At 35.3% G+C, this 25,754-nt stretch overlaps 9 protein-coding genes and 1 non-coding gene across 12 annotated transcripts; 4 read left to right on the top strand and 6 right to left on the bottom strand.

The window, feature by feature from the left end:
- Position 1: 1 nt before the first annotated feature.
- mrps-26 (Small ribosomal subunit protein mS26) lies at positions 2-1,749 on the bottom strand. Its single transcript, NM_001392090.1, has 3 exons — positions 1,587-1,749; positions 679-1,294; positions 2-306 (listed from the first exon to the last, which is right to left on the bottom strand). Exons 1-2 carry the CDS (start codon positions 1,746-1,748, stop codon positions 689-691), a joined length of 768 nt encoding a protein of 255 aa, NP_001379768.1. The 5' UTR covers position 1,749; the 3' UTR covers positions 2-306; positions 679-688.
- A 109-nt stretch (positions 1,750-1,858) lies between these two features.
- On the bottom strand, positions 1,859-5,811 carry prmt-5 (Protein arginine N-methyltransferase 5). Its single transcript, NM_065711.9, has 9 exons — positions 5,492-5,811; positions 5,361-5,442; positions 5,074-5,267; positions 4,711-4,992; positions 4,261-4,666; positions 3,502-3,983; positions 2,711-2,882; positions 2,268-2,486; positions 1,859-2,219 (listed from the first exon to the last, which is right to left on the bottom strand). The coding sequence occupies exons 1-9, from the start codon at positions 5,785-5,787 to the stop codon at positions 2,148-2,150; spliced, it is 2,205 nt and encodes a 734-aa protein (NP_498112.1). The 5' UTR covers positions 5,788-5,811; the 3' UTR covers positions 1,859-2,147.
- Positions 5,812-5,829: 18 nt separating this feature from the next.
- On the bottom strand, positions 5,830-7,949 carry atp-2 (ATP synthase subunit beta, mitochondrial). Its single transcript, NM_065710.8, has 5 exons — positions 7,848-7,949; positions 7,718-7,800; positions 7,039-7,668; positions 6,280-6,991; positions 5,830-6,231 (listed from the first exon to the last, which is right to left on the bottom strand). The coding sequence occupies exons 1-5, from the start codon at positions 7,936-7,938 to the stop codon at positions 6,131-6,133; spliced, it is 1,617 nt and encodes a 538-aa protein (NP_498111.2). The 5' UTR covers positions 7,939-7,949; the 3' UTR covers positions 5,830-6,130.
- Positions 7,950-8,481: 532 nt separating this feature from the next.
- On the top strand, positions 8,482-9,548 carry C34E10.10 (rRNA-processing protein UTP23 homolog). The gene is made up of 3 exons (NM_065709.5): positions 8,482-8,690; positions 8,736-9,171; positions 9,221-9,548. Exons 1-3 carry the CDS (start codon positions 8,677-8,679, stop codon positions 9,467-9,469), a joined length of 699 nt encoding a protein of 232 aa, NP_498110.1. The 5' UTR covers positions 8,482-8,676; the 3' UTR covers positions 9,470-9,548.
- On the top strand, positions 8,485-8,664 carry C34E10.12 (the record flags this gene model as incomplete). 2 transcript variants are annotated; one of them, NM_001364038.1, is made up of 1 exon in its annotated part: positions 8,485-8,664. In NM_001364038.1, one exon carries the CDS (start codon positions 8,485-8,487, stop codon positions 8,662-8,664), a length of 180 nt encoding a protein of 59 aa, NP_001350980.1. The 2 variants fall into 2 exon arrangements, with proteins under 2 accessions (NP_001350980.1, NP_001348741.1); NM_001361712.1 differs by having other exon boundaries at positions 8,600-8,629.
- Positions 9,549-9,561: 13 nt separating the features above from the next.
- nex-1 (Annexin) lies at positions 9,562-10,745 on the bottom strand. Its single transcript, NM_065708.10, has 2 exons — positions 10,230-10,745; positions 9,562-10,176 (listed from the first exon to the last, which is right to left on the bottom strand). Exons 1-2 carry the CDS (start codon positions 10,740-10,742, stop codon positions 9,721-9,723), a joined length of 969 nt encoding a protein of 322 aa, NP_498109.1. The 5' UTR covers positions 10,743-10,745; the 3' UTR covers positions 9,562-9,720.
- A 5,525-nt stretch (positions 10,746-16,270) lies between these two features.
- Positions 16,271-17,379, bottom strand: ZC155.2 (Histone H2A/H2B/H3 domain-containing protein). Its single transcript, NM_065707.2, has 3 exons — positions 17,026-17,379; positions 16,433-16,978; positions 16,271-16,377 (listed from the first exon to the last, which is right to left on the bottom strand). The coding sequence occupies exons 1-3, from the start codon at positions 17,059-17,061 to the stop codon at positions 16,318-16,320; spliced, it is 642 nt and encodes a 213-aa protein (NP_498108.1). The 5' UTR covers positions 17,062-17,379; the 3' UTR covers positions 16,271-16,317.
- Positions 17,380-18,754: 1,375 nt separating this feature from the next.
- On the top strand, positions 18,755-20,415 carry cutl-19 (Cuticlin-like protein 19). 2 transcript variants are annotated; one of them, NM_181964.4, is made up of 6 exons: positions 18,755-18,844; positions 19,145-19,296; positions 19,490-19,575; positions 19,678-19,845; positions 20,053-20,126; positions 20,178-20,415. In NM_181964.4, exons 1-6 carry the CDS (start codon positions 18,800-18,802, stop codon positions 20,364-20,366), a joined length of 714 nt encoding a protein of 237 aa, NP_871693.1. In that variant the 5' UTR covers positions 18,755-18,799; the 3' UTR covers positions 20,367-20,415. The 2 variants fall into 2 exon arrangements, with proteins under 2 accessions (NP_871693.1, NP_498107.2); NM_065706.6 differs by having other exon boundaries at positions 18,762-18,844; positions 19,145-19,281; positions 20,178-20,413.
- A 945-nt stretch (positions 20,416-21,360) lies between these two features.
- Positions 21,361-24,370, top strand: ZC155.4 (GP-PDE domain-containing protein). Its single transcript, NM_065705.5, has 4 exons — positions 21,361-21,505; positions 22,734-23,100; positions 23,510-23,987; positions 24,043-24,370. Exons 1-4 carry the CDS (start codon positions 21,362-21,364, stop codon positions 24,179-24,181), a joined length of 1,128 nt encoding a protein of 375 aa, NP_498106.1. The 5' UTR covers position 21,361; the 3' UTR covers positions 24,182-24,370.
- Positions 24,371-24,847: 477 nt separating this feature from the next.
- On the bottom strand, positions 24,848-25,146 carry srpr-2.1. The gene has a single exon (NR_052308.1). It is a non-coding gene; the product is annotated as an Unclassified non-coding RNA srpr-2.1 (non-coding RNA).
- Between the last annotated feature and the right edge of the window lie 608 nt (positions 25,147-25,754).

The raw sequence follows: 25,754 nt of genomic DNA, 5'->3' as shown, positions 1-25,754 counted from the left end.
TGAAACGATTGTAGATTTATGAAAAAAATCAAAAACTTATAACAGCAAAAGTCTATCTAAAGGGAAAATGTCTAGAAAACTGGAATTTGAAACAGAGAAAAAGAAAACAAAAATTGATATAATTTGTATAAACTCAAAAAGGGAAATAGAATACAAAAAAAAATAATGAGAAAGAGAGAACAAGAGACGGAGACAGAGAACAGTTATCTTATAGTGTTATCATCCGAATTAGGAAGAAATGTGTGTAGACTACAATGTTGTCCCTTTTGGGAAGAATGATGATGACCAGTTGGGGAAATGGCAAATCTGAAATAAAAAAAGTAAATTATTAGGTAAACGAAAATATTGATTACAGAAAATATTTAAAAGTGTAACACTTTTCCAATTATTTCATATTTTTTTCTCACAAACTACAAGTTTATATTGAACATGGATGTCGTCGAAAAATTTTCGATTTTCGAACTGAAAAATTGAAATTCGTAAAACTGGAAAAAATTGTAAGGAAATATAGTAGTCTAGTCTATAGACTTATCAAAAAAAGTTGATTTTTATGTAGAGAAATTACCAGAGATGAAAATTTCATTTCTTCAAAAAATTCAAAAATTTGAAAACAAAAATATTACTACATTAGAAGATTTTTTTATTATTTTTATTTTTCGATGTTCAAAAATAACTCACATCATGTCCTCTAAACACTTTTCTGTTGTATCTTATTAGCTTCTTCGATAGTTCCATGTTGTGTACCCAATGTCTGATCATACAATCGTCCTTTTTGTCGAGTTGGTGTTCCTTCTTGATATTTAACTGGTTCAGGTACGAAATACTTGTTCCCAGCCCGATCAATTGCAAAATCGTAAATTGTTGGCTTTTCGAGTGCTTCGAGAATTTTAGTTTCAAGATTTGAACGAGTAATGAATTCACTTGAACGAGAAATTGCATTTTTAACTTCATCTTCTGCCTGCTTTTTGCCTGCATTTCTTTTCTCCAATTCAACTCGAATTTCTTCCAAAATTACAGATTTTGTTTCCTTCGCATCTTCGGCTTCTCGTTCTTTACGTGCCGCCCGTTTTTCTTCATTCCGCTTCTCATTTTGAGCAATTAATTCGTCTAATTCAAGTGCTTCTGCTTCTTTCATTGCTTCGATACCCTGACCATGAGATGCATTTTGAGCAAGTTCTGCACGGAATACTTCTCGAAGTGAAATAACTGCATTGTTGTATGCATGACGACGCCAGAGGAGCTCCTCGACATCTTCTGGTTTCTGCCATGGAGCATGCACAACGTGGTAGAGAACCTGAATTTTGTGAATTTATAGATAAGAGTAACAAAATTTAAAACTGTTAAAAATTTATAGAATTCTTCTAAATTTTTCAATAAAAAGTTGCACGTTTTTTTGTTGCAAGACTGAAAAAACCCATTTTTAAGGAGTTAGAAAAATACTGTAAATTTTCTAACAGTTATATTCGGTATATTGAGACATTTTCTGTCATTTTGGGAAAAAGCCCCGCTGGCGCATTTTTTTCGGCAAAAATTGGATTTTTTTATGTTCCAATTTTTGTTCTAGTGAAAAAATCAATAGAACTCACTTTCTTCGATGGAGGCAAAATTGGTGGTTTTCCCTGCTTTGGTTGCCGTCGTCCCATTTGTCTCTTCTGTACTCCGAATACTTCGTCCATTTGTGACATGGCAGATGCCAAAAGACATCGTCCCGTTGAAGAAATTGATAAACGAGAACTGTTTATCAACATTCTGAAAATATTTTTAAATGAAAAATAATTGGGAAAACTTTAAAATCTCTATAAAAATATGTTTTAGTATGAAAACTAATAACTATAATTCAAAATTACAAAAAAACAACAGAATAAAACAAGCTCTTTAATTCGGAAAATTAACGGAAACTTAAAAACTGAATTTTTAAACAATTAATATCGAATTAAAAGGAGCAACAATCGAATCGCGATAGATACCGGAGCAAAAAAGAATCTTCAAATTAATGAACCGGAAAATGGGCAACAGGAAATGGGAAAACCAACGGAAAAAATTCTAGGAATGATTGGGAAATTCAATAGGGGCGCAAAAGTGAATAACACATCAACAATTAGGATTAAAACAGGAAAATAATAATTATAAAAGCGAAAAACTAGGCACTACATTCTCATGTAATAGCTCTCTCCATTTGGATTCTGGATCGGGGTGCTCACAGATTCGCCATTGGTTTTCTGGAAAAAACTCAACTATAATCTTAATAAGTTATCAAAAACTGTTACCTTTTTTTCAACATGCCATTCGTACCACACACCAGTATTGTCAACTTTTCGATCGATTTTCAGAGAAATTCTGTCACCTTCTCCAACTCTCAATTGATCTCTAAGTGGAATAACAGCTGGGAACCAACTGACCATTCCAGGTGTATGAGTTGATGGTTCAATTGAAAGCATCACGGTTTTGTAGAGTTGAAGATCAAAGTAGCCGGCGAATCCCATCAGCTGAAATAAATTAGGTTCTAACTTATTTGATTTTTAATTTAATAAACACATATTTTATCAATAAAATTTTTCAATTCATTGTTTTATTTTCAAAGGTGGACTGTCATTTGTGCGAATTTTGCATTTAATATAAGCAAATTACCTCAAATAATCAACGAAAAAATATTTTTAAATTTTCTTAAGAATTTCTAAGTTTTTTTTTTTTTTTTTGCTGAAAAACTTACATCTGCATTTCTATCCATAACAAATTCAATAGAATCGCTTCTCTCATTGCTTGAATTCATGAAATTTGGATGTTCAAATGTGAATACTGGTTTGGTGGTTTCGGCAAGTGGAATGTATTTTGAAAGATATACAACGTAGATTTGATCCATATTGTTACGAACATGTCCTTGTCTGAAAGAAAATGTTTATTAAAATTTAAAAAAAAAGTTTTTATGCTTTTTTTTTAATTAAAAATTATTCTAAAATAAGAGTAAATTGAAGCATAACTTGTGGAGCGGATACTCCCGTCAAGAAAAGATGGCCTAGAAACCTCCGTGTACTCGGCCAGGGCCTTTATGTACACAAGAGTAGAAAACTTCAGAAATATTTATTACCACAACATGAATTTTAGCGATACTTTTTCTAATATTACGGTACCCGGTATCTACACGATAAATATTCGTTAATACGAAACTTTTTGTACCTTTGAAGAGTACTGTAATTTCAATATCCCATGATTTTTCATAGTTTTTTAAATAAAAATCAATATCAATTTATCAAAACTAAACTAAAATAATAAAATGCCAACCAAAAAAAACTATAAAAAATTAATAAAAACTCTGCAGCAACAAGTCTTAGATTACAGTATAGTTTAAAGGTGCACACGTTTTCGCATATAACAAAGATTTTTGTTTGAATTTTTTTTTTAATTTTAAAAATTTTGTCTAATCGAGACCGGGACTAGCAAAATTTGGCATCGGGGTAATAAGGCAGAATGTTTATATTTTTATAAAAAAATTGAAAAACAAACGGGTATTTTTGAATCCACATTTCGTCTTCATCCAATTCCGGTTCACCTCTACCATGCGATGGAATTGCACGACTCAAATAAGGAATACTTTGAGCTTTAATTGTTTGATGAATATGAGTACTCATTATTGGCTTCACATAGCTAGTGTACTTCTGTGGAATTGAAATTGTTGTTGGCTTCAAAAATCCAGTGACACCATCTAGACATTCAGGACTCAACTCGTTATCTCCAAAACTTCCAAGAAGTTCCGAAACAATTATGTCAGGTTGTTCGAATCCACGATCTTTCGCAATTCCCGGCAGACTTCGCATATCACTTTCAATAATCGTTACTCGTCGTTTCCATGTTCTCACATTCATATATTTCAGAGTGACGATTGCATTTGGATTCTTTTCAACAATATAAAGCTTCACTTTGAGACTTTCTTGGCCTTGTCGGAATGTGTTGTTGTATTCTCTTTCAGATTTCAGAATTTTCGTTCCCTGAAAAAAATTGAAATTTATAATATTTAAAACTATGGAGACGCATAAAAATGCCCGTTTTGATATTCATTTAGACCGAAAAACTGTAAATTGAAAAATGTTGCAGTTCGCTTCAGACAATTGGCAAAATTAACTGCAAAATGTTTGAATTTCCGGCTTGTCGCCAACTTCCAAACGAGACCCATGGTCAGGGGGTGGAGTGTTTTCAATTGGCCACAAAATATGTTTTCATGTCGAATTAAAAGGGACTTTTTCTACTTAATAGCCAAAAACTCACAATAGGACCACGTCCTCCTCCCAACAAGTAAATGACAACAGTTTTTCTTCCGTCAGCTCCAAGATCTTTTAATGCTCCAACTACAGCTTCTCCATACACGTCGTATTTAATTTGATCCTGCTCGAATGTATTATAAACTCCTGAATCCAAATTTTCAGACAATGGTTGAAGAGGTGCTTGCAAAACATCTTTGTATTCGATAACATTAAGATAATGAGTGGAGTCATTCGATCCTTCTCCAACATCAGGACGACTTCGGTAATTAACATTTCGAACTGCATGACGAAGAGCTTGAGAATACTCGGATTTGATAGAAGTATTGTACTTGAATGTATCCGTTGTGGCACGAAGAACGATCCGAAGTGCATCAGTTGTCCATAGATGTTTTAATAAATTTATGTGGGCACTGAAAAATTAGTATTTATTTGAAAATGTAATCTTGAAATTTACCTTGGAATTGATGCTTCTCCATTTCTTCCAGAAATAAAAAGACCCGATTCGATAACAAAAGCTGCTAGGGGCTCGGCCTTCCAACGGTCCACAAGTTTAAGCTCAGTAAGCTCATCGGGAAGTTCCGAAGAGATCGTCAAAGCCACTTGGAAATAAACACCACTGAAATTACCACAATTCTTCCGGAAATCGGCCCAAATTGTCCATAAATCAACATGTTCTATTGTGAAAGCGTCATAATCTTTGCACTTTTCAATTGCAGACGGAAGTTGAACCCAAACACTGAAAATAAATATAAACTTTGCTTTTTTAAAAAATATTTTACTGAAAAAAAGGAGCTATTTCATATTGCATTTTACTTACGTAAAACGCGAATTTCTAGTCCAAATCCATTTTTTCAAAATGGCAGCAGTACGAGGCGACGAGATGCGTGTGAGCTCGATTGCCATCGTTTGAAGACCCAAATAACAAATGTAGCTGAGCTCTTTCAGAAGATGTTCCTCGGAAAGCGAGGCAAAGGCTGGATCAGAAGAGTCACAGTCGATCCATGGAGAAATCTTGAAAAAAATGACAATTTCAGGTTTTAATTTAAGAATAAAGGGCTTGTTCTTCGAAAAAGTAATTAAAATTAAAAAAAAAACCCCCCATACTTTTCCTACAACATAGCTTTCCCAGAGATCATTTCTCAGCTGAACATCGGGCAAATCAATAACAGGTGGATGATTCTCCGCGCTGAAAATTAGTAGTCTAGTTGAAGTTGGGTAAGATAGTCGATGTGAACCTTCCATTAGGCGTCCAGAATGCGCGAACGACCCCTCCAATCGGGTAGACGACAAAGTTATACTTGAACTCTCCCAGTCGTGTACAGAAAGTAGCAACATGACGGTCTAGATTCTCGGCAACGTCCAAGGTTGTGGCCATCCATCCGATGTGTATTCTAGAGTTCGCTGCCTCAACAGAGCTTATACTTCTGCTGGGAGAATTACTTTTGGGCGAAGAACCAGAAGACATCTGTTCCTCATGCTGCTCCGCGACCTGTTGTGGAAACAGATTATCGGCATACGTTCTGTTACTCATTCGTTTAACCTGAAATTTGACGATCAACAAACTCGCAGTTTTATCATCGGCTTTCTGTTTATTTCTGATAAAAATATACTAGAAGTCAAATGAACTTGGGGTGTGAAAAAAATAATGTTTTTGCTTTATTTTTGTTGCCTTTTAGGGCATTTGGGTTGGTAGTTGAATTCGAAGAAGGGAGAGTGAGAGATGGAAAACAACGTATTGGGAGTCACCAAATAGTGGTCTGACGGAAACAGCACTACCGCAACAATACAATAAACTATACATTAAATTTATCTCTACCAAAAAACATTGAAAAAAAGAAAAACGAAGTGTCGGCGTTATAACAAAAAAAATAAAACTAATTTCCGTGTTGCTTGGCGAGTTCTTCGGCCTTCTTGAACACATCATCGATTCCTCCTTGCATGTAGAAAGCAACTTCTGGAAGGTGGTCGAGTTCTCCTGAAAATTGATTTAATTTTAATGTTTTCAACGTTTAAATATTCTTACCCTTGAGAATCATGGTGAAACCGCGGATTGTCTCTTCGAGTGATACGAACTTTCCTTGATGTCCAGTGAACACCTCAGCGACTTGGAATGGTTGGGAAAGGAAACGTTGGATCTTGCGGGCACGTGAAACGGTAAGCTTGTCTTCCTCGGACAACTCATCCATACCAAGAATAGCAATAATATCTTGGAGGGACTTGTAATCTTGGAGGATCTTTTGAACTCCACGAGCAATGTCGTAGTGGTTCTGTCCGACAACGTTGGGGTCCATGATACGGGAGGTGGAGTCAAGTGGATCGACAGCTGGGTAGATAGCCAATTCGGCAATACCACGGGACAAGACAGTGGTGGCGTCCAAGTGAGCGAATGTGGTAGCTGGAGCTGGATCAGTCAAATCGTCAGCAGGTACGTAAATAGCCTGGACGGATGTGATGGATCCCTTCTTGGTGGTGGTAATTCTCTCTTGCATACTTCCCATGTCAGTGGCAAGGGTTGGTTGGTATCCGACAGCGGATGGGATACGTCCGAGAAGAGCGGACACTTCAGATCCAGCCTGGGTGAAACGGAAAATGTTGTCAATGAAAAGAAGCACATCTTGTCCTTCCTGGTCACGGAAGTACTCGGCGACAGTGAGACCGGTGAGGCACACACGAGCACGGGCACCTGGTGGCTCGTTCATTTGTCCGTATACGAGAGATACCTTGGAGTTCTTTCCCTATAAATTGTTTATTTAAATACCATGAACCATTTTTTCCTACTAACCTTGAGATCAATGACTCCTCCTTCAATCATTTCGTGGTAGAGATCGTTTCCTTCACGGGTACGCTCTCCGACTCCAGCGAACACAGAGTAACCTCCGTGAGCCTTGGCGACGTTGTTAATGAGCTCCATGATAAGCACAGTCTTTCCGACTCCAGCTCCTCCGAAAAGTCCAATCTTTCCTCCCTTGGCGTATGGGGCAAGAAGATCGACGACCTTGATTCCGGTAACAAGAATCTCCTGCTCGACGGACATTTCGACGAATTCTGGAGCTTCAGCGTGGATAGCAGCGAAGTTCTTGGATGCAATTGGACCTCTCTCGTCAATTGGCTCTCCAATGACGTTCATGATACGGCCAAGAGTTTCTGGTCCGACTGGGATCTTAATCGGATCTCCGGTGTCAGCAACTGGCTGTCCACGGACAAGTCCTTCAGTTCCGTCCATAGCAATACATCTGACGACATTGTCTCCGAGATGTTGAGAGACCTCAAGAATGAGTCTTGGGGAACGTCCGACTACCTCGAGACCGTTGAGGATTGGTGGAAGGTTCTCATCGAACTGGACGTCGACGACGGCTCCGATGACAGCGACAATGCGTCCGGAAGCGTTAGCAGCTGTAGCCTTGGCAGAGACCTTAAAACCAGAATTGAATTGAATTTATCTGACTAAAAAAAATACAAACCTTGGTGGCAGCGGCAGCTTGCTGGGTGGCAACACCGGTGTGAATTCCCTTCTTGGACTCAACATTGTTTGAGCTGAGGCGGACTGCAATAGTTTTGTGAAAAATTTATATAATTTATTTAAAAACTCACTGGAAGCTGCTGGAAGAGCGCATTTCTGAACGTTGCTTTGAAGGAGACGGGAAGCCGAACGGCTGATAGAGGCTAACGAACGCGAAGCCATAGTTTGTACCCCTGAAAACATAATTTATTTGGATTGTATAAATTTTCAACCTAAAACTTCAAAAAGCCGTAACAACGAGCAACAAAATTGTTCGGTGCTTATTATAAAAAAGAAAAAACATTAAAAACTACGACTTTCTGCAAAAAATATTTAAAAGAACACCTAAAATGCCTGAGAAAATCAAAAAATTCGCTTGGTTAGCTTACTTGCACTGAAACAGGCTAGACCGCCCGATGAGCGGGGCAGCGGGTCTCGCAACGAAATGGAAAAATTTCCGTGCCAGGCTTGCATTTTGGCAAGAGAGGCGCAGAAAAATCACGATTTTTTGTTCTATTTTTTTCTAGTTTTTATTTTATTTTTCGCAAACACATTTTAGAGTTAGTTTAATTATTTAGTATAGAAATCGTGTTTTATGCCCTAAAAAGGCGATTGCGACATTGTTTTTCTAGAAAGCCTTTAATTATCGTTCAATTTATGTCATTAATAGAATTATTTGTATTTGTAATGAGATTGGAACATTTAATCAATCTGAAATTGTTATAGGGTATGCCAAAAACTCAACAGCGGCTTCTCAACTACGCCACCTCGATTGCCAAGTGTCCAACCGAAACTTCCAACTACGGATCGTGCGTCTCAGTTCAGGCTGAACGTATCAAACAGGGTGATTGCAGTGCAGAATTCAGAAAACTAATCGACTGTGTGACAAAAAATTTGAAGAAGAAATAAATTCAATAAACAATGAAAGTTAAACGGTAAGATATTTGCGTATAATTAATAAATTTTTAGTTTATTTTCAGACTCAAACGAGCAAATCGTCTGTTAACATTCTACAAATACAACTACAAGTTTGTCGCTCCTTATCGTGTATTAGTTGATGGAACATTCTGCAATGCGGCACTCCAAGAAAAGCTCAACCTTGCTGAACAAATTCCAAAATATCTCACCGAGGAGACACACCTAATGACAACAAATTGTGTGTTGAAGGAACTAGAAAAATTCGGACCACTTCTTTATGGAGCTTTTGTCATTGCCAAGCAGTTCGAAATTGCAGAATGTACACATTCAACTCCCCGAGCGGCTTCTGACTGTCTTGCTCATTTAGCTCGGCGAGCTGCAAGTGGAAAAACCAAATATTTGATTGCAACCCAGGACGATGAATTAACTGAAAAGCTGAGAGCAATCGTTGGAACACCGATTATGTACATCAAATTTAAGACTGTGCTACTTGATAATGTGAGTTTTTAAAAACTGAGTGTACTGGAAAAAACATTTTACGTTTCAGATTTCTGAAGCTACAAAGGCTGGCTGTTCTAAAGAAGAATCCGAAATCAAGAAGCTAAAGGAGTTAAAAAATGCGCTGATCGGCCAACAAGAATTGAAGAAGAAGAAAAAGAAAAAAGGAGTCAATCCATTGTCGTGCAAGAAGAAAATTATGAAAGCGTCTGTGGATATCGTCAGAACTGGAGAGAGAACTGCTTCAGGAAAGAGGAAAAGGACAAAAAAGAAGGGATCCTCCATGGATGAAGAGTAAAACATAATGATCTCTTCCGTTTTTACTTGTTTTTGTTGATTTTTAATTTTTTTTCTGTTGAATGAAAATTCATTTTGTGAACGCAGATTTTTTTTTAAGATTTTTATTACAAAATGCGACATTTGAACATAAAAAATACAATCCAGTCTGGTACATATTAGGAGAGGAATGCAGGTAACATTTTAGGGGTTGAAAAGTGAATTTTAATACGAAATTAATGAAGTAAAGCTTGGGTTTGTCAATTTCAGCATCTAGTGGGCAGTAGCGTGGTTTCCATTGATGATGGAGAGCAGAGCGTCACGGTAGGCTCCAGAAGTGTCTCCCTTCACTGTGTCGGCCAAGCTCTTAGAGTAGAGCTCTTGGAATTCGGCCTTGATGAGCTCCAAGTCGACTTCGGAACGAGTGACGATGACACGGATCAAGTCGTTATCGCGAGTTCCGAGTCCTTTCATGGAAGCGTGGAGCTGCTGAGCGAAGAACTTCTGCTTGTCGGAAGCGGCACGGACAATGGTGAGGTAGGATTTCTGGAGATCTCCGGAAAACTCCTTCTCGATGCTTTTCTCGATAGAGCCACCAGCGAGTTCCTGGAAGTAGGCGAAGACCTTGCGGAGCTGGTATTGATTTTGAGTGGCGAGGATGTGAAGGAAGTGTGTTCCGTCCTTCTTGGCAAGCTTGGCTTTTCCGTCGGCGAACAGGCGAACAGCATCCTAAAATAAGAAAATGAATAATTGATCACAGTGAAAAAATAAAGAAAACTTACATCCTTGGCCTGAGCGTCGTTGGTATCATGAGATCCGTCTTTGGATCCAGTGACCAAGCTGACCAAAAGATCACGGAATTCTCCAGAAGTATCTCCAGCGATGTCAGCTTCCAAAGCCTTTCCATACTCCTTCTCGTAGGTCACACGAATGGCGCGGAGTTGATCAACAGTTCTGGAGCACAAAATCTCGATGAGCACAGCCTCGTCAGTTCCCAATCCCTTCATGGCAGCCTTAAGCTGCTTCACATCATAATCCAATGGAGTTTCCATGAGAGCGAAGATGGCCTTCTCGAGATCTCCAGAGAACTTCTTGTCAAGAGCCTGGATGATGTCCTTTCCGTACTTGAGCTTGTATGGCTCGCGGAGCTGCTGGCGCTGAGCGTTGGAGATCGAGGTGATGACGTTGACAACAGCGTCCTTCTCTCCGGCACGAAGAGCACGGTCGATCTTCTCAGCGAACATCGGAGCATTGAACTCTCTAGCGTCGACGATTGTAGCGTATGGGGAAGTCATTCTGGAAACAAACGTGTAATTATTAGGTTTTAAAAGTAAGAAAGAAGCAGAAAAATGGAAGAAAATGAATGGATAAATGAGATGGCGTCTAATATTTATATTTTTCAGTTTTTTGTTTTTAAAAAATTCGGCGAATACAAATTTGTTTACACAGTTTGTTTACTACTGTATACAGTTGGTACGCATTCTTGCGGTGTTTGCGGGTAGTGCATCACAAATTACGCCATGTTTTTCAAGAATGTTTTAAACAATTATATAATTAATTTTTGTTTATGGGTTAAGTGAAAATATCTACTTATATATAGGATGTTTGTAATCTTTTTTGAAATGGAAAAATCCAGGCACTTGTTCCAATCCTGGCCAGAGAGAAATAAATGAACATATTTCTGGACAAGAAAACCGTCAACTGATAAGCAAAATGAAATGACAACACTGAAACAAAAATGACTGTTCACTGAGTGGTAAAGAGGGGCATCTGGGGACGACTAAAAGGAAGAGCGCCGCTGGGGGAGAAAATGGGCGGAGCCAAGAGGGTGATTCATCGCAAACGATAGGAGAGATAGAGATTGAGAGAGAAAACAAAAACAACAGAAAACAGTGGAGAAGAAACATAGGCGGATGATGAAATACAGATAATATTGGATCTTCTTTGTCTTTTTTTTGAGGCAATTGAAAAAATTGAAATTAAACGAAAATTGCGAAAGTTATGACTCATTAGGTTATATAGGTTCTAAATTCTAAATTTAGAATTCATATAAATGATCTAATGTAACACCTCTTCAGGTCCATACCAAAAGTGTTTATGGGGGTGAATTTTAATTTAGAAGCGAAAAAACCAGCATCTTCTCTCGTTTCTCAAATTTCATGCTATCATTTCTTGTTTTTTAACTGGAGTCCCGAAATGAGGGATCGATTTCCTTGTTGTTTTCCCTCCAACAAACATTTTTCCTGCCGGTTCAGGGACACCAACAGGCACCGATCTTCTACCAATTTTTTGTGTCCGTTCGCACATTGAATGACCTGTACGATCGGTGTAGTGTTCTAGTTGATGTGTAACGGAGAGAGAGAGAGAGAGGATGATTCATGGTGTATGGGTAGAAACAAAAATTGTGAAAATTAGAAATTTTTGTGATGAAAAAAACAGAGTTTTTTTGGTAAGAAATGCAAAAACGAGGAGAGCATGACTAAGAAATTTTGTGTTATTAGAAAAATGAACAAATTAAAGTCAAGTTTTTGAGAGCTTGCCCTTCAATGTTGACTGAAATGAAATTTCGTGAACAATTTCGGGCAGTTCAACCTTTTTTGAAACTGGCCCAAAGTTTCTCGAAACGGATTTTCTACGATTTTTCAAAGATTTATTGGAAAAGTTCCTTTTATAAACTTGCGCCATACCTTGCCCAGACTTAGTTTAAGCCGGGCCAATCTTTGATACGAATTTGTTTTTGACTAGTGAGTTGGTTTGAACTTGGGTAAGGTTTTGGCAAGAATTGGATGAAATTTGAGATAAACTTTGGCACGGCCTAAAGTATTTTCCAAGTATTTTCGAAGTTTAGCCCTAGTTTTGTCAACTTCTAAACTGAGTTAATATTTTATGAGTCGCCAAATGCCGAGAAATTAGATGAAGCGTTTTAAATTTTTTGTTAAGCATTCCTACGAGTTGCTTAGATAACTCTATTCGCGGCGTTTCATTTTCTAGATAACTGAGAGTTTTATCAAAATATGTGGAATAGCCATATATTACTTCCGTGGCATATGCAAATGTTCTTGTTGATGTATACTATGTGGAATTTGAATGGTTCACAAGGCCATTGGTCAACGATCAAATTTGTCAACATAAATTGAAAAAGACCGCGTATATAACTGTGGCCAATCTTTTTTTTTGGTTGGTATTGAGGGAATAAAAGGATTTGGAGAGTATTTTCAAAAGTATAGGAAGTTAATAACTGTACATTAAATGGGATTTTATTAATGGAGAGGAGAATAAAAAAGTTCAAGAAACGGATTGGTCTTGATGTAGTAGCATGTTCAGATGAATTGACCTTTTTGGGGAACAATTGGAAAACAGAGAGAACGGACTATACACATGTTGCAAACGTTATTTTGTTTGAATTCAAAAAAGAACAATATGAATGTTTAGATTTAAAGTTACAACATTTATGTTGGAAAACGGCCAAAGATTTAAAAAGAAATTGTGCTTCTTAGAGGAGTACGGTAGTTCCCACTCTCTAACTGTATTCTTTAAAGGTACATACTTTTTTCACAGCAGTTCGGGACCAAGTACCATATTAAAACAGTTGCATTTTTCCCAAAAATAAAAAGACACTCAAAATTAAATACATACATAGGTTCATTTTCTTTTCCAAATTGCGTTTAAAATGTCATGGGCAAATTCAGGTAAGTTACGGGGAAAAAATTCGGAAAGTTCAAGCTTAAAGAATTCTAAAATCGAAAAACCGTAGACATGCTCTCAAACAAAACGCTGTACTTTTCAAATGTCGAAAAATCAAAAAAGAGAACTCAATAGTGAAATGTCCCCCGTACTCTACAACAACGCCATAACTGTGATCTGACCGTCTTGTCCCCTTCTTTTGAATAAATGTTTGTGTTTGTGTTTGCCTGTTTCAAATAGACGGAATATACGAAATAGAAGAGAATTCGAGAAAACAGAGGACAGAGATGGCGCCGAGCGAATGAGTTGTGGCGATGGAAAGAGTAAGGGTAAACAACAACCAATATTGGTTCTTCAAAGTTCGAAACTTCGCAGAGCGAAAAGGGAAGAAAACGGGCGAGAGTTACTACGACAGGCAAGTTGAATAGTTTAATAGCTGCGATAGGAAATAAAAAACTTTCTGAGACAAGTCTATGTATTACCAATATATGAATAGCCTACAGGCCCACCTGGTATTCCAGTTTCAACCAAAAACTTACAAAACTTCTACCTAGGCTCGTATTTCTGAAGCGCCTACGGGTTTATCGATAAATTATCTAGATGGGTCATTAACTACGTCTAAATTATTTACTAGGATTACAAGGTGGCAAATTACTGAAATTCAATGAGAGCAGACCCTCCAACACATGTACTATACACATCAACAACATCTGGTGGAAATGTGAAATTGTTGGTTGGATAGGTCATGAAAGGGGTTAGGCAAAGAGAAGAAGAGGATGAAGCTTTTGAGTAAATGACCTCTCAAGAAAAACGGAAGAAGTGAGCAGAAAACAAGGGCGTTTGGAAAGATTTCAAGACTTTAGTGCTTGGAAAATGGCAGCTATTAGATATGAGTTGAAACCTGAGCTCACAGTTAGTCAGGAAAAAATAAACCCTATAAATCTCCTGATTTCAAGTCACAAATTCAAATACTCGATAAGCTTTCTTATTCTTAAAATGCTCTTGAGTTGTTTACTGCATCTCTTTCTGATCATTGATGTCTTCTTATTTTTCTGTTCATCTATTTTTGTTCGCTTGAATTGCTCTTCACCAAAAGAATCCAATACTATATTCATTTTCCAAAATATTTGCTATTTTTGTTCCAATCCGAATCCACACAAATATTTCTATTGAAAGGTTCAAAGTTCGAAGCAAATAAAAAAATGAAATGATTACTTGTTTACTTTTGTTTCATATTTGAGAAAACTTATGATAAGAGTCTTCCGAAATTTAAACATTTCTGATAAAATCGAAAAGCGGAAGAAATTGGAGTTTTGTGAAATCAGAATAAATATTTCTTTCCATTTTAAACCTCACAATAAATGGGTGTGGTTTTAACTAGAAGACATAAAAATGGAGTCGTGGGTATTTATTTGATGAAGGGCGCATTCTTTGAAAAAAGAAGAAGATGAGAGAAAAAAGTTAGTGAGAGATATGTAAACTGATGGTTACACAGACAAAAAAGGGGAAAAAATATAAAAGCATTTTGATGGTCATCGAGCAAAGAAAATGATAGCAAAGGTATTTTTGACAAGGGAATAAGGGATGTTAAATATGGTAGGATATGAAAGATTTCAAGTTTTTTAAAAATATTTCCTTGAAACTGGAAATTTTTCAAATGGAGGCTTTTTGTTGTAAAAAATGAATTGAGTTGGTTTGGGAAATAGTTTTTAAAAATATTTATCAAAGAAAATTTGATGGAAACTAGAACTCTGAAAAAAAAAGTAAAATTGGTTATAAAATGGAAAATTGGGAAACGTGGTCTTATTGCTAGAACATTAACTTATTCGACTAAAAATTGCAGAATTAATTGTTTTTTTTTGGGATTGTTGAAATATTCTCAGTTAATTTTTTGGAAACTGTTATTTTTCAGTCTGAAACTTTATTGGTTGACAATTGGATGAAAAAACCTTCCGAAATACTCTTCAATAAACTATTTTTCCTAAAGAACTTCAAAATAAAACTTTGTGTAAATCTGCGGTTGGAGCTATTCTATAAACCTTTTTTATAAAATTAGTAAAAAATGTACTTAAAAATTTCAGACAGCGTTTTCAGTTCGGATCTACTGATAAAATAGTTGTGGTCTAAACTAGCCTAAACGTTGAAATTTTATAGATCTCGTTTTTAAGTCTAGAACTATTTTGACTTCCTTTCCTTGTAGGCGCCACTTCTTTTTTGATATGTGCACTCAGAGAATTTACTTTCTCATTTTTCTACCTGAGCGTATTATGAACCCCCAATTCTGTAGAATGTAGAATAAAATATAAGAGTTGCAGATAATTCCCCATTTGTGATGACTCACATTTTTCATTTCTGATCGTTTCCTTGAAATAAAACAATGAATAAAATTCGGCATTCCTTTAAAGAAAAGTTGGCAATTTGCATAATTCTACAGTATCTGAAACTCTATAAAACAGAAGGAAAAGTAGGGAAACAAACAGATTAATCGCCATGAAATATTTGAATTTGGTAAGTTTCCTTCAGTTTATTCCTGCAAAAACACTTTTTTCCAGGCCCTATTCACTCTTTTGGCTTTTCTGATCCTTGAAACTTCTGCTTATTTGAGCTGTTATGATGAGTATCGTTATACTTCGGGACAAGTCTGTTGGAATGGAAGATGTGTGAGAAAGGATCCGTATGCAAATCAGAGAAGATTCCGTACACAATATGGATTTGACGTGGCAAAGAAAGTGGAATCCAGTGATTGTGACACTTCGAGAGATTGTCAAGGACTTGGAGGAGGATATGTTTGTTCTAAAGGAACCTGTCGTTTGTTGAACAGATATTGAAAAGGATATTGAATAAAATTGTTTAAGCATTGTTGTTTTTTTTTATTCGGGTGTGAGTTTACATCAAAAAGTTCAAGAGCATCCAATAATGATTTGAAAGTTGTCAGAGGTTGAAAAGAATCAAATCATACTAACTCTGACACGGTAGGCAGGAAAATTTTCCAAGCGGGCCTTGTCTCAAACTTGCACGCCTTCCACCTCTTTTCCGCGATTTGTGATACAGTCACGTTTTCGCGATGTGAGACAGTTTCATTCATAGTATAAATAATGAAATCGTACGGTTGGAGTACTGTAGGAATTTACAACGTTTGTGATCAAATAATAATATTTATTATCCGTAAGTTCAATTGGAAAAATTTCACTTCTTGTATTTTTTCATGATCATTTGAATGTGTCGAGCCGTCTGAATGTCGGTGGGCTGAAATATTTTAAAATATTGTAACGACTATAGTTTAAAATCAAAAGAAACTTACAGTCAAAATATCCCTCTCACCAGCAGTTGCAATTGCATTCGAAGATGTGAACATTTCCAGAAGAATTTTATCAGATTCCGATTGAAGTAGATCAATTGCTTCTTTTGTTATTTGGAAATCTTCATCAGGATCTTGAATTTGATTTTGGCCAATCGTCAGAACCAGGTCCTTGAAGTTTTTTTTTTCATCGTTAAGATCTTTTTCTTTTTTAGACATATAGCGTTTTCGAGGACTGGCCTTGGATCGAAGAGTCATTCCAGGCATCTCAAGATCTACGACAATACTTTCTGAACTTTCAGAATTTTCTAGAACATATTGATTTTCCGATACCGGATCCTCTTTTACATTTCCGGAAATTTCAGACGTTCTAGATGAATCCATTCTAGTTTCAGAAGTTTCAGAATCAATCGAATCTTCTGTAGTTGTTGAATATGCAGATTTTCCTAGTTGATTTGTTAGCGAAATTCTATCAGTTGCCGTATCATCTGAGTTTCGACGTAGATCACCGTCCGGTATGGTCACACGATTTGGAACATTTGGAGAATTCTGAAAAATTCGATTAACTGTTGGAAAACCCCTGTAATAAAACTCACCGGTTCTAGAAAAGAATTTATTGAAACTCGTCTCATTTTACTATTTGAAATATTCGGAAATAAATTAAAACAGTTGTGAAAACGTTTATGTTTTTTTAAAATTTATTTATAATTTTAAGTTCACGATATATGAACATTTTGCAGTTTTTATTAAATGTTTTAAAAATGATTTAGCACATATCATTGCTATCACACCTTGATGAATGGCGCACTGATTTTTTTTTTCGATTTCAGTAATTTAATTTTTCAAAGTGCGGCGGTCCTACCATAGAAACCCTACCTTTTGTGGAGAAAAAGGTTTGAAAACACGGAAACATAAATAAGGAAAACGAAACTTCACATTGAATCTTTCAAAAATCCGTCAAAAATCTCCATATCTTTTTCTTTTTCTTGTTCTGTTATCCTTCTTTTAACAAAGTCTTCTTCGTGACAAGCCCTGAGACTTCTATGATCCCATGGGACATCCCATCTCTGCTCTCCCAACTATCATTATTCAAAAACAGCAACAAGCACACACATCTAGTAGGACTTTCTTCTTTCCCCGGAAATGTCTTTCTACCAAGTTTAAGCGCTCAATTCTAAAGATGAGGCCAAATTGTCCAATTTCAGAACCGCTTTGTTTTATATGAGGAAGCATCTTTTGAGTTTTGGCTGGTTTTTGAGTTTTTCATTTTCGGATTTTTCAAAAATATTCTAAACAGAGCTCGCAACGCTTTTTGAATGAAAATTATCAAAAATTAATTTTTGTTAGTTTTAATAGAACGGAGTACCATTCAAGGCTGAAAAACAATATTAGCCGTCTACAATTTTCACAACTCATTTTTCAGAAAAATGACCAACTTCTGCTTTTTTTTTTTTGAAAAACAAATGTCGAAACTTCCAATTTATAATTTTTCAAACACAATTTTTCAATCCCGTTTTCGAGATATAATTTTTCCAATTTTTGAAAAAAAAACCTAAATTTATCAGATATCTCTGCTTTTGCCAACATTCGTCCAGATATCAGAGTTTTGGAAAATTGTATTTACTAAGTTAATTCAAGTTTCCATTGTTTTTCAATTGTTTCTATGTGAAAATTATAGATGTCAGAACCTGCAGTAATATTCTCTCAATACTTCTTCTTCTATATTTTTTCAAAAAAAAAAAGGCAATTTACCAAAAATTTAATTGAACATTTTTGAAAAAATCTAGATTCTGAATTTAATTATGATAATCAGTCATGCTTGACCTACAATAACATGACTGAATATTATATTCGAATTCAAAAACTAGAATTTGCAAAAATTTTTCAGTCAACGTTTTGGTAAATTGCCAATTTTCTGAATGCATACTTTCAGTTTTTAAACTTTTAAATTTGTCTAATCCACTTTTACATTTATCAGCAAGTTAAACTTGAGAAGCTCGCCACAGAATTTTTAATTATTTATCCAAAAAAAACTTAAGCCGCATATGACTCATTTGGTAATAGCTCATCGTAGTTTTGAACTTCATTATGAGTTCACTTATAGTAAAAAGCCCATTGCACATTTTCTCCGTTCTCCTTTCTGAACAATGTCTTCCCACATTAGTTATCTACTCTTTGCCCTTTCCAATTCACTACTGTGAAGCCCATAAATCATCAGCTCATCCTCTTTTCATTTCAATGCATTCTCCTATTTCTTCTCGTCCTCTTTTGGCATTTTGGTGCATTTGTTTAGAATTTATGTTAGCCTATTTTTTCATTCTAAAGTTTTCAGATCTTTAAAAAATCTATCAGCTTAATGCATTCAATATGATGGTGGAATATAATAGGATATTTTGCGTTTTAGTGATATTTTCTGTAAGTTTTGACATTTTTGCTTTTAATTGATTTTTTCGACTATTGGATAAATTTAATGTACTGCAATAACTTGTTTTGACAAGTCCCATCCGAATAAATTCATGCGCCCTTACAATTAAACGTGGAGTAGCACCAGTAATTATTTGATCGAAATATACCCAGTGCGGGTCAAAAAAACTAAATAAATCTGTTAAAAAATCTGTATTATGTTTTCGATTTTTCGGAAAATTTTTTTCAAGGTGTTGGCAAATATCGAAAAAGAAAATCTGAAAATATCACAATTTTCTCTAACCCTTACAGACCACAATCAAATGTGAATATAGTGAACTTATGAATCAGAAAATTGGAGTTCGTGTCGAAGTACTAAATATGATCTATGAAAATGAGACAACGATCACATCTACAGGACATCCAAGATGTCGGCTAACATTGCATAAGTCAGGCTGGGATCGGTACCTATGTTTCATTTCTTTCGGTTCTTTTAGTTTAGACTTTTCAGTTTTTATGGAAGTAAAATTTTTTGCCTATAATTTCAAACAACTAAATTTTAAAAAAATTAAATTTCAAAAATATCAAAAAAGTTACTTCCAAACTGTTTGGTTAGTTTTGATCATGGTACATGAATTCAAACTTCTTGTATTTCAGAGATACATGTTCAAGTCCTCAGTTTAAATTAAACGACACCTTATCATGGTCAACAAGAGTTTGTTATAAATGGGTTTGCGATACAAGTAAGTTGAATAAATACTGTTTTTGGCAAGAAATTCTAAGCATAACCAAGAACCAATATAATATTTGCCGGTACTGTAAAGCTTCATTGTAACCATTTTCAGCCAAGTACGCGATGCGAGTGGAAAGTTGTTGGATTGGATCACCAAATATGTCTGTTTACATATTAAGAGATGATGGATGTACAATTGAAAAAGCAATACTAACATCTCCAGTTTATACATCATTTAATAGAGCTGCAGCAATTGGATGGATGGCTGTAAGACAGAAAAGTTAGTTTGATTTTAGTCTCCGGTTGTTTTTTGTTGAACAACTTTGCTACCACGAAGGTTTTCAAGATTTCCTTGCTTATTTTTAGAAAATCAAACAAATAAAAAACGAACGCACCCCCAATCAACAACAAACCCAATCCGAAAAACTTCCTCTCTTTTTCTCTGTTATCTCTTTCAAATCAACAATATTTCATTTCAATCTTCCAGATATGAAGTACATGCATGTCGGATGTACTATCCGCCTGTGCCACCTATGTGATCCAAAGTGTCAGACAATAACAGTGAGCATTTCGTTAAATTCAATTGCTCATCACTTTTCTTGTTTTTTTCAGCCTCCACGAACCTGTAATGATAATCGAGCCGATGACTATGAGGCTATGTGGAATAGTTCTTCTAGAGTCAAGAATTTATGTTTTCCCGAGCCATCGACCACTGAAAATTTGAATTTGAATTTTGGAAATTCTCCTTTCCAAAATGTTGGAAATATTATCATTCTGCTACTTGTCTTCTTATTACGTTGAATTTTGCTCAAGAATATTTAATTTCGAATAAAAAATTACCGTATCCACAAACGTCGTCAGCTTCGGTGTTTCATTAAATTCACAGAACATTTTCGAGAAATTAAAAGTTTAACAAACAAAAAATAAAATGTTTTATATAATTTTTAAAAAAATATATTAACAACTTTCCGTGTTTTTAAACTAGCGAAATTTGCAATTAATGACATTAAAAGTGCAAAAAAGTCAAGAAAAAGTTTTCCTGTACAGTAACCCAGTCTGCATTTTGTCGTCAAAGACGGTGTGAACTTTTTTTATTTTTTTATTATTTTTTTTTATTTCTTCTTTATCCGGATTTTGAAATTCTATTGGAAATAAATTTTTTAAAAAACAATAAAATTAATTATGGATTTAAAAAAAACTATGTGGTTTTGTTTTGAATCGCTCCGCCAAATGTTTTTTCCACAAACGCTTTTCCTGTGAACTGTTTTTTTTTATATCGTGATCTACTTTTGTTCTCTGTTCCCGCCATTCATTCGTTTATACAAAAAACCAGTTTCGACACAATCTTTCATCATCATCGTTTTTTACCAGAAACCTCATAAAATCTCTCGAACCTTATCATTTTTTTTCACATTTTATCACCAATTAAACGGGCTTCGGACCTTTTTCATCCAGTAGTCATTGCAATAAAATTGATAAGAAATTAAAGTAAAATTAGAAAAAAGGTTGTAATGTCTGTAAACTTCTGAATTTCACATGTTATTTCGAAGTTATGTTCCGCTTATCTTCCCAACTGATGATTCCAGTACAAAAAGAAGTCAGGAAAGGTGAAAAATTCAGACCAAGCTGTCTTTTCAAGCCAAAATTATGATTATTGAAATGAATTTATTCCAAATTACAAAGTAAGTTTACCATTAGACATTAAGTCTGTTGGAATCTATTTTGTTTTTTTTTTGAATTTGAAAGTTTTTTCCTTTTAATTTCAGATAATTTAAAAATAATTTTCATTTTTCAGAATGTGGACGAGAACATTCTACTCAATGATGGTGGGTACACTACTGCAATTATTCGGCCGAGAATTTCTACAACTGACCCAGTTATCAAAAGATGATATTACGGATAGTTTTGATGTTCAGAAGCTTGTCACCCAGCCACATCGGGTAAGAGAAACAATTGATTTTTGAAAAAAATCTGAAAAATTAGTATTTACAATAAAAAGTAATATTCCAAAAGTTAACTGAAAATAATTCTTGCTTTCAAATTTTTCATAACTTTCAGATGCTTTTTTTTCTTGCAAATTCCCGTCAAATTCGATGAAAACCAATTTTCTACAGTTTCTAATAGGAAATGAAAAGTCCGCCACGAAACGATCTTTATCGGCTTTTTAAATCAATTTACTTTCCGGAAATTGAAAAGTACAAATTTTCGGCATCTTTTCGCAATCTGGAAAAGTTTAACCGTTATGAGGTTATTTATGTGATGTCTAAATACCGAAAAAAATTTTTTTGCATTTTTCACTTTTTTCAATTTCTCAAATTCATGGTTCAAGCCTTTTGAGCCAAAAAATGCGAAAATTGTTTTTGAAAAATGTCTAAAAATGCTAAAAATTTAGTTTAAAAATTCCGATAAATTTCTGAAATAAATTCTTTCTTCGAATTCAAATTAATTCTTTCATATAATTATGAATAATTTCTCACAACATTTCCAAACTTTTCCACAAAGTTCCGTTTCAAAATCTCACGCCCCTACCTCAACCCTTTTTCAAGATCAAACCTACCAAATTTCACTATTTTTAATTCTTAGAAGAAATCTTACGGTCAATGAGCTCACGTACGCAAAGAAACCACCTAGGCTTCAATGATTTTATTATTCTGTAGCTCACGAAAAATAGATATGATACTTTGGTATTTTAATGTTTTTTTTGTTGTTCTGAGTTTTGGATTTTGGCTGGAATTTGAATATTGTACGCTTGCTCAGACATTTTGGATATCACTAACTGTATTTTTACCATAAATTTTGTTTAAAAACTAATTTTTCTTGAATTAAATTTTTTTCGTTTTTCAATTTTTCGATTTTTCATGAAAAAAATCAAAACTGCACCCGGTCTCGAGGAGGCAAATTTTTGTTAAATGAGAAAAGGTGTGCGCCTTGAAGAGTACTGTAATTTCAAACTTTCATTGCTGTGGAAATTTTCCTCCATTTTTCGAAAAATATTTAAAGCTTCTCTACTTTTCTTCTTAAAAAAAGTTTTAAAAAAGAAAACATTGTTTCTTTTTATTCTCCTTAACATAAACAAAATTTGAATTTTTCAAAATTTTCTAAACCTTTTTTCGATTTTCCAGAAAATCCAAAAATCGAAAACATTTTATGAAAAAAGTAAATTTTCAGGTGAACATGGATCTGCTGACGTTCATTGCTTGGGGAATAATAGTCGGAATAATTTATATTCTATCACTTCTTGCTCTCAAATTCACAACAATCCGAGTTATCATCGTAACTCTTGCGTTTATTCCAATTGCTCTGATGATCGCTTTCTTCATTTTCCGTATTCCACAACTCACAAATGAACCACACAAATCACAATTCTTCTCTGCTTGGAAAATTGGTGGTCATCGTGGAAGTGCACATGATGATATACCAGAGAACAGTTTAGAGGCATTTAGTGCTGTGAAGCGTGAGGGAGGACAATTGGCTGAAATGGATATACAGATTACATTGGATGGTGTTCCAGTTATTTGTCATGATGCTAACACAGGTTAGATTCGTTGAATTGTGATTTTTTTAATTGAAATTTTCTCCCACTTTGGTGGAACTTTGTGCTAATTTATCCACGCTTGAATAAAATCACGACATATAATTTTTTAAGAAGCGGAAGTTAGTTACTAGTCACAGAAAATTCTGATTTATTTTAAAATTCGCAATATTTTATTGAGGCAGAAAATTGAAAGTTTTAGGACTACTGGACCTCTTTTTTGAGTTAAAGTATTTATTTTATGAAATCAAATGCCAAATTTTTATCAGTTTCCACTCATAAACACGATGGTGTTCTCACTATGAACGGAATATCTTCAAATCGAGGCCGCGCAAAAAGGTGTGCGCCTTTAAAAAGTATACATAGTAACCATTCCTATAAAGTATCAACTAACTTTATTCAATAATTTCAGTGAGAGTAACTGGAGTGGACAAAGACATTTCTACAATGAATATCACGGAATTTCGAAAACTCCGTTTCACTGGAACAAACATTTCTCTGCCAACATTTGAAGAAGCCGTTTCATATTGCGTTGCCAATGATATAATGATGATTTGGGATGTGAAGAATGTCGATGAGAATCTTCTCAAACAATTTGTGATTCAAATGAAAACTCATAATCTCTACTCAAAAGTTCTTGTTTCTGGATTCAATCCAATTGATACATACAAAGTGAAAATGGCGGATCCAAAGATTCTGACTGGATTTACGTGGAGAAACTGGGAATTGAGTACAACTGATGAAGCAGCGAGGATTCCAAGATTTACTGGAGCATTGAATGCAATTGCAAGTGTTCTTGATGTTCTTGTTTTTGGATTGGCACGCTCATTAATTATGCCAAAGTTTTTGGGATCCGATGTGATTTTTTATCATGTTAATGATATCAGCAGGTAATTTTAATAGATCTTTTCAAGCTTTCTAATCGAAAAAATAACATTTTTTCAGTTTCCTTAAAACTGATGCAGCAGCCAATAACATCTATCTTGCTGGCTGGACGAGTAACAATCCAACGGAACAAGTATGGCTTCGTGATTATCTCAATGTTCCATTTCTCACTGACAATGTTGGAACTGTTCCACACTAATCGGGTTACTGTAGCTACAGTACTACTTAATGTTTTACAAAATTAATGGGTTTTCCTTGTCATTAATATATTTGCATTCCGAAGATTGTATCAATCTCATTTCATCTCGTAGTTACTTTTATGTCTTTTTGTAGATTTTTCATATTGTATCCTGCATAATTGTTTTGAAATATGAAGAATTTCAATTGAGCTATGAAAAAAAATTAAAAAGCCTGTGTTTCCATATAAAATTAAATTCAAATTCAAACGAAAAAGTGGGACAGAGGCATTCCTGTAGGTAGGCATGTAGGCAGGAGCCGTTTTTTTTTTCAATTTTTTCATTTCACTGGAAATGAATCTGCTGTGATAAAGCCGAGAATGTTTATATTTTCGCTGTGATTCATAAATAAAGAATTTTCGGCCAACCATCCTCTTCATCCATAACGTTGTTCTCTCACAGCCCCCGCACACCATTAAAATATTTCCAGGAAATGTGTCGTTTTGCAGTATAAAAGTGGTGTCCATCTACTTCTATCCATGTTCTTTTCAATCTGAATGCAAAAACTCCCCTTGCTAAAAAAAATCCCTCATCTCTGCCTACACGCCTAGATCAACCTTACCTACGCCTACAGACATGTCTCACGTCAGTTGTATTATTGAAACAACAAGATCCTAAAAAAATCCAAAAATGATAAGTGGTCTGAAGGTATCGAGAAGGCTGCGTATGTGTGTCAACTCACAAGCGCGGTCCGGCCACTGCACCACGCGGTCGCTTTTGTCTGCTACCTTTCGGTCCTGAACCATCCACGACTCCTTATGCACCCGGGACTAACCGCCTTCCGACAGTTATCCCCTGGTGACGTAGCGCTTGGCACGGACGCTCGGTCGACGTAGACAACGACATACACAGGACTCCTCCTCTCACTCCATCCACACTTATCTACCGTCAAGAAGCTGACTCACAAGCGCCCGCCACGACGCTCGGTGGTTTTTCGCAATGCGAAAGGAAAGACGAGTCTATGGGGAAAGGGAGAGTGCAACGGTCAGAACGTTTTATTTAGTACGTGAGTTTTGTTGCAATGCTTTATAAAATAGCATTTTTAATATAGAACACTTTTGGTAATTACCTAATTGCAATAAATGCGACCCGTAGGTCCTGCCGCGCGCAAAACTTTTCAACTACAGTACCCTTCAACTACAGTATTACGGTGTGTGTTTTCTTTTCTTTTTTAATTTCAATACACTTTTTATTAACTCTTCAATAAAAATAGTTTGAAAACTAAAGGACAACGCTTAGTAATTTAATTTTTCAAATATTTGATGCCAATCTGTCGATATAAGATATTTGTAAAAATGTTTCTATTTTATTCGGTTATGTAACAGCTGTCTGACGAACTTTTTTGCGGCTAAAGGGTCACTTGTCGTCTTTGTGATTGATATATTTCACTTTGTTTCATATCATTCTCTCATGTGAACTAAACAATTATTTATGTTGGTAAGCAACTGTTTACCAGTGTGGCTAATAACCCTAATTTCGTTTTTACACTACTGTTTGAAAATTATGATCAGAAATTCGAGCATTTTCAATGTTGCA

The sequence above is a fragment of the Caenorhabditis elegans genome, chromosome III, assembly GCF_000002985.6.
Source record: "Caenorhabditis elegans chromosome III".
In the NCBI taxonomy this organism is placed as follows: domain Eukaryota; kingdom Metazoa; phylum Nematoda; class Chromadorea; order Rhabditida; family Rhabditidae; genus Caenorhabditis; species Caenorhabditis elegans.
Note: the sequence above shows the minus strand (reverse complement) of the source record. Positions and strands in the feature narration are given on the sequence as shown.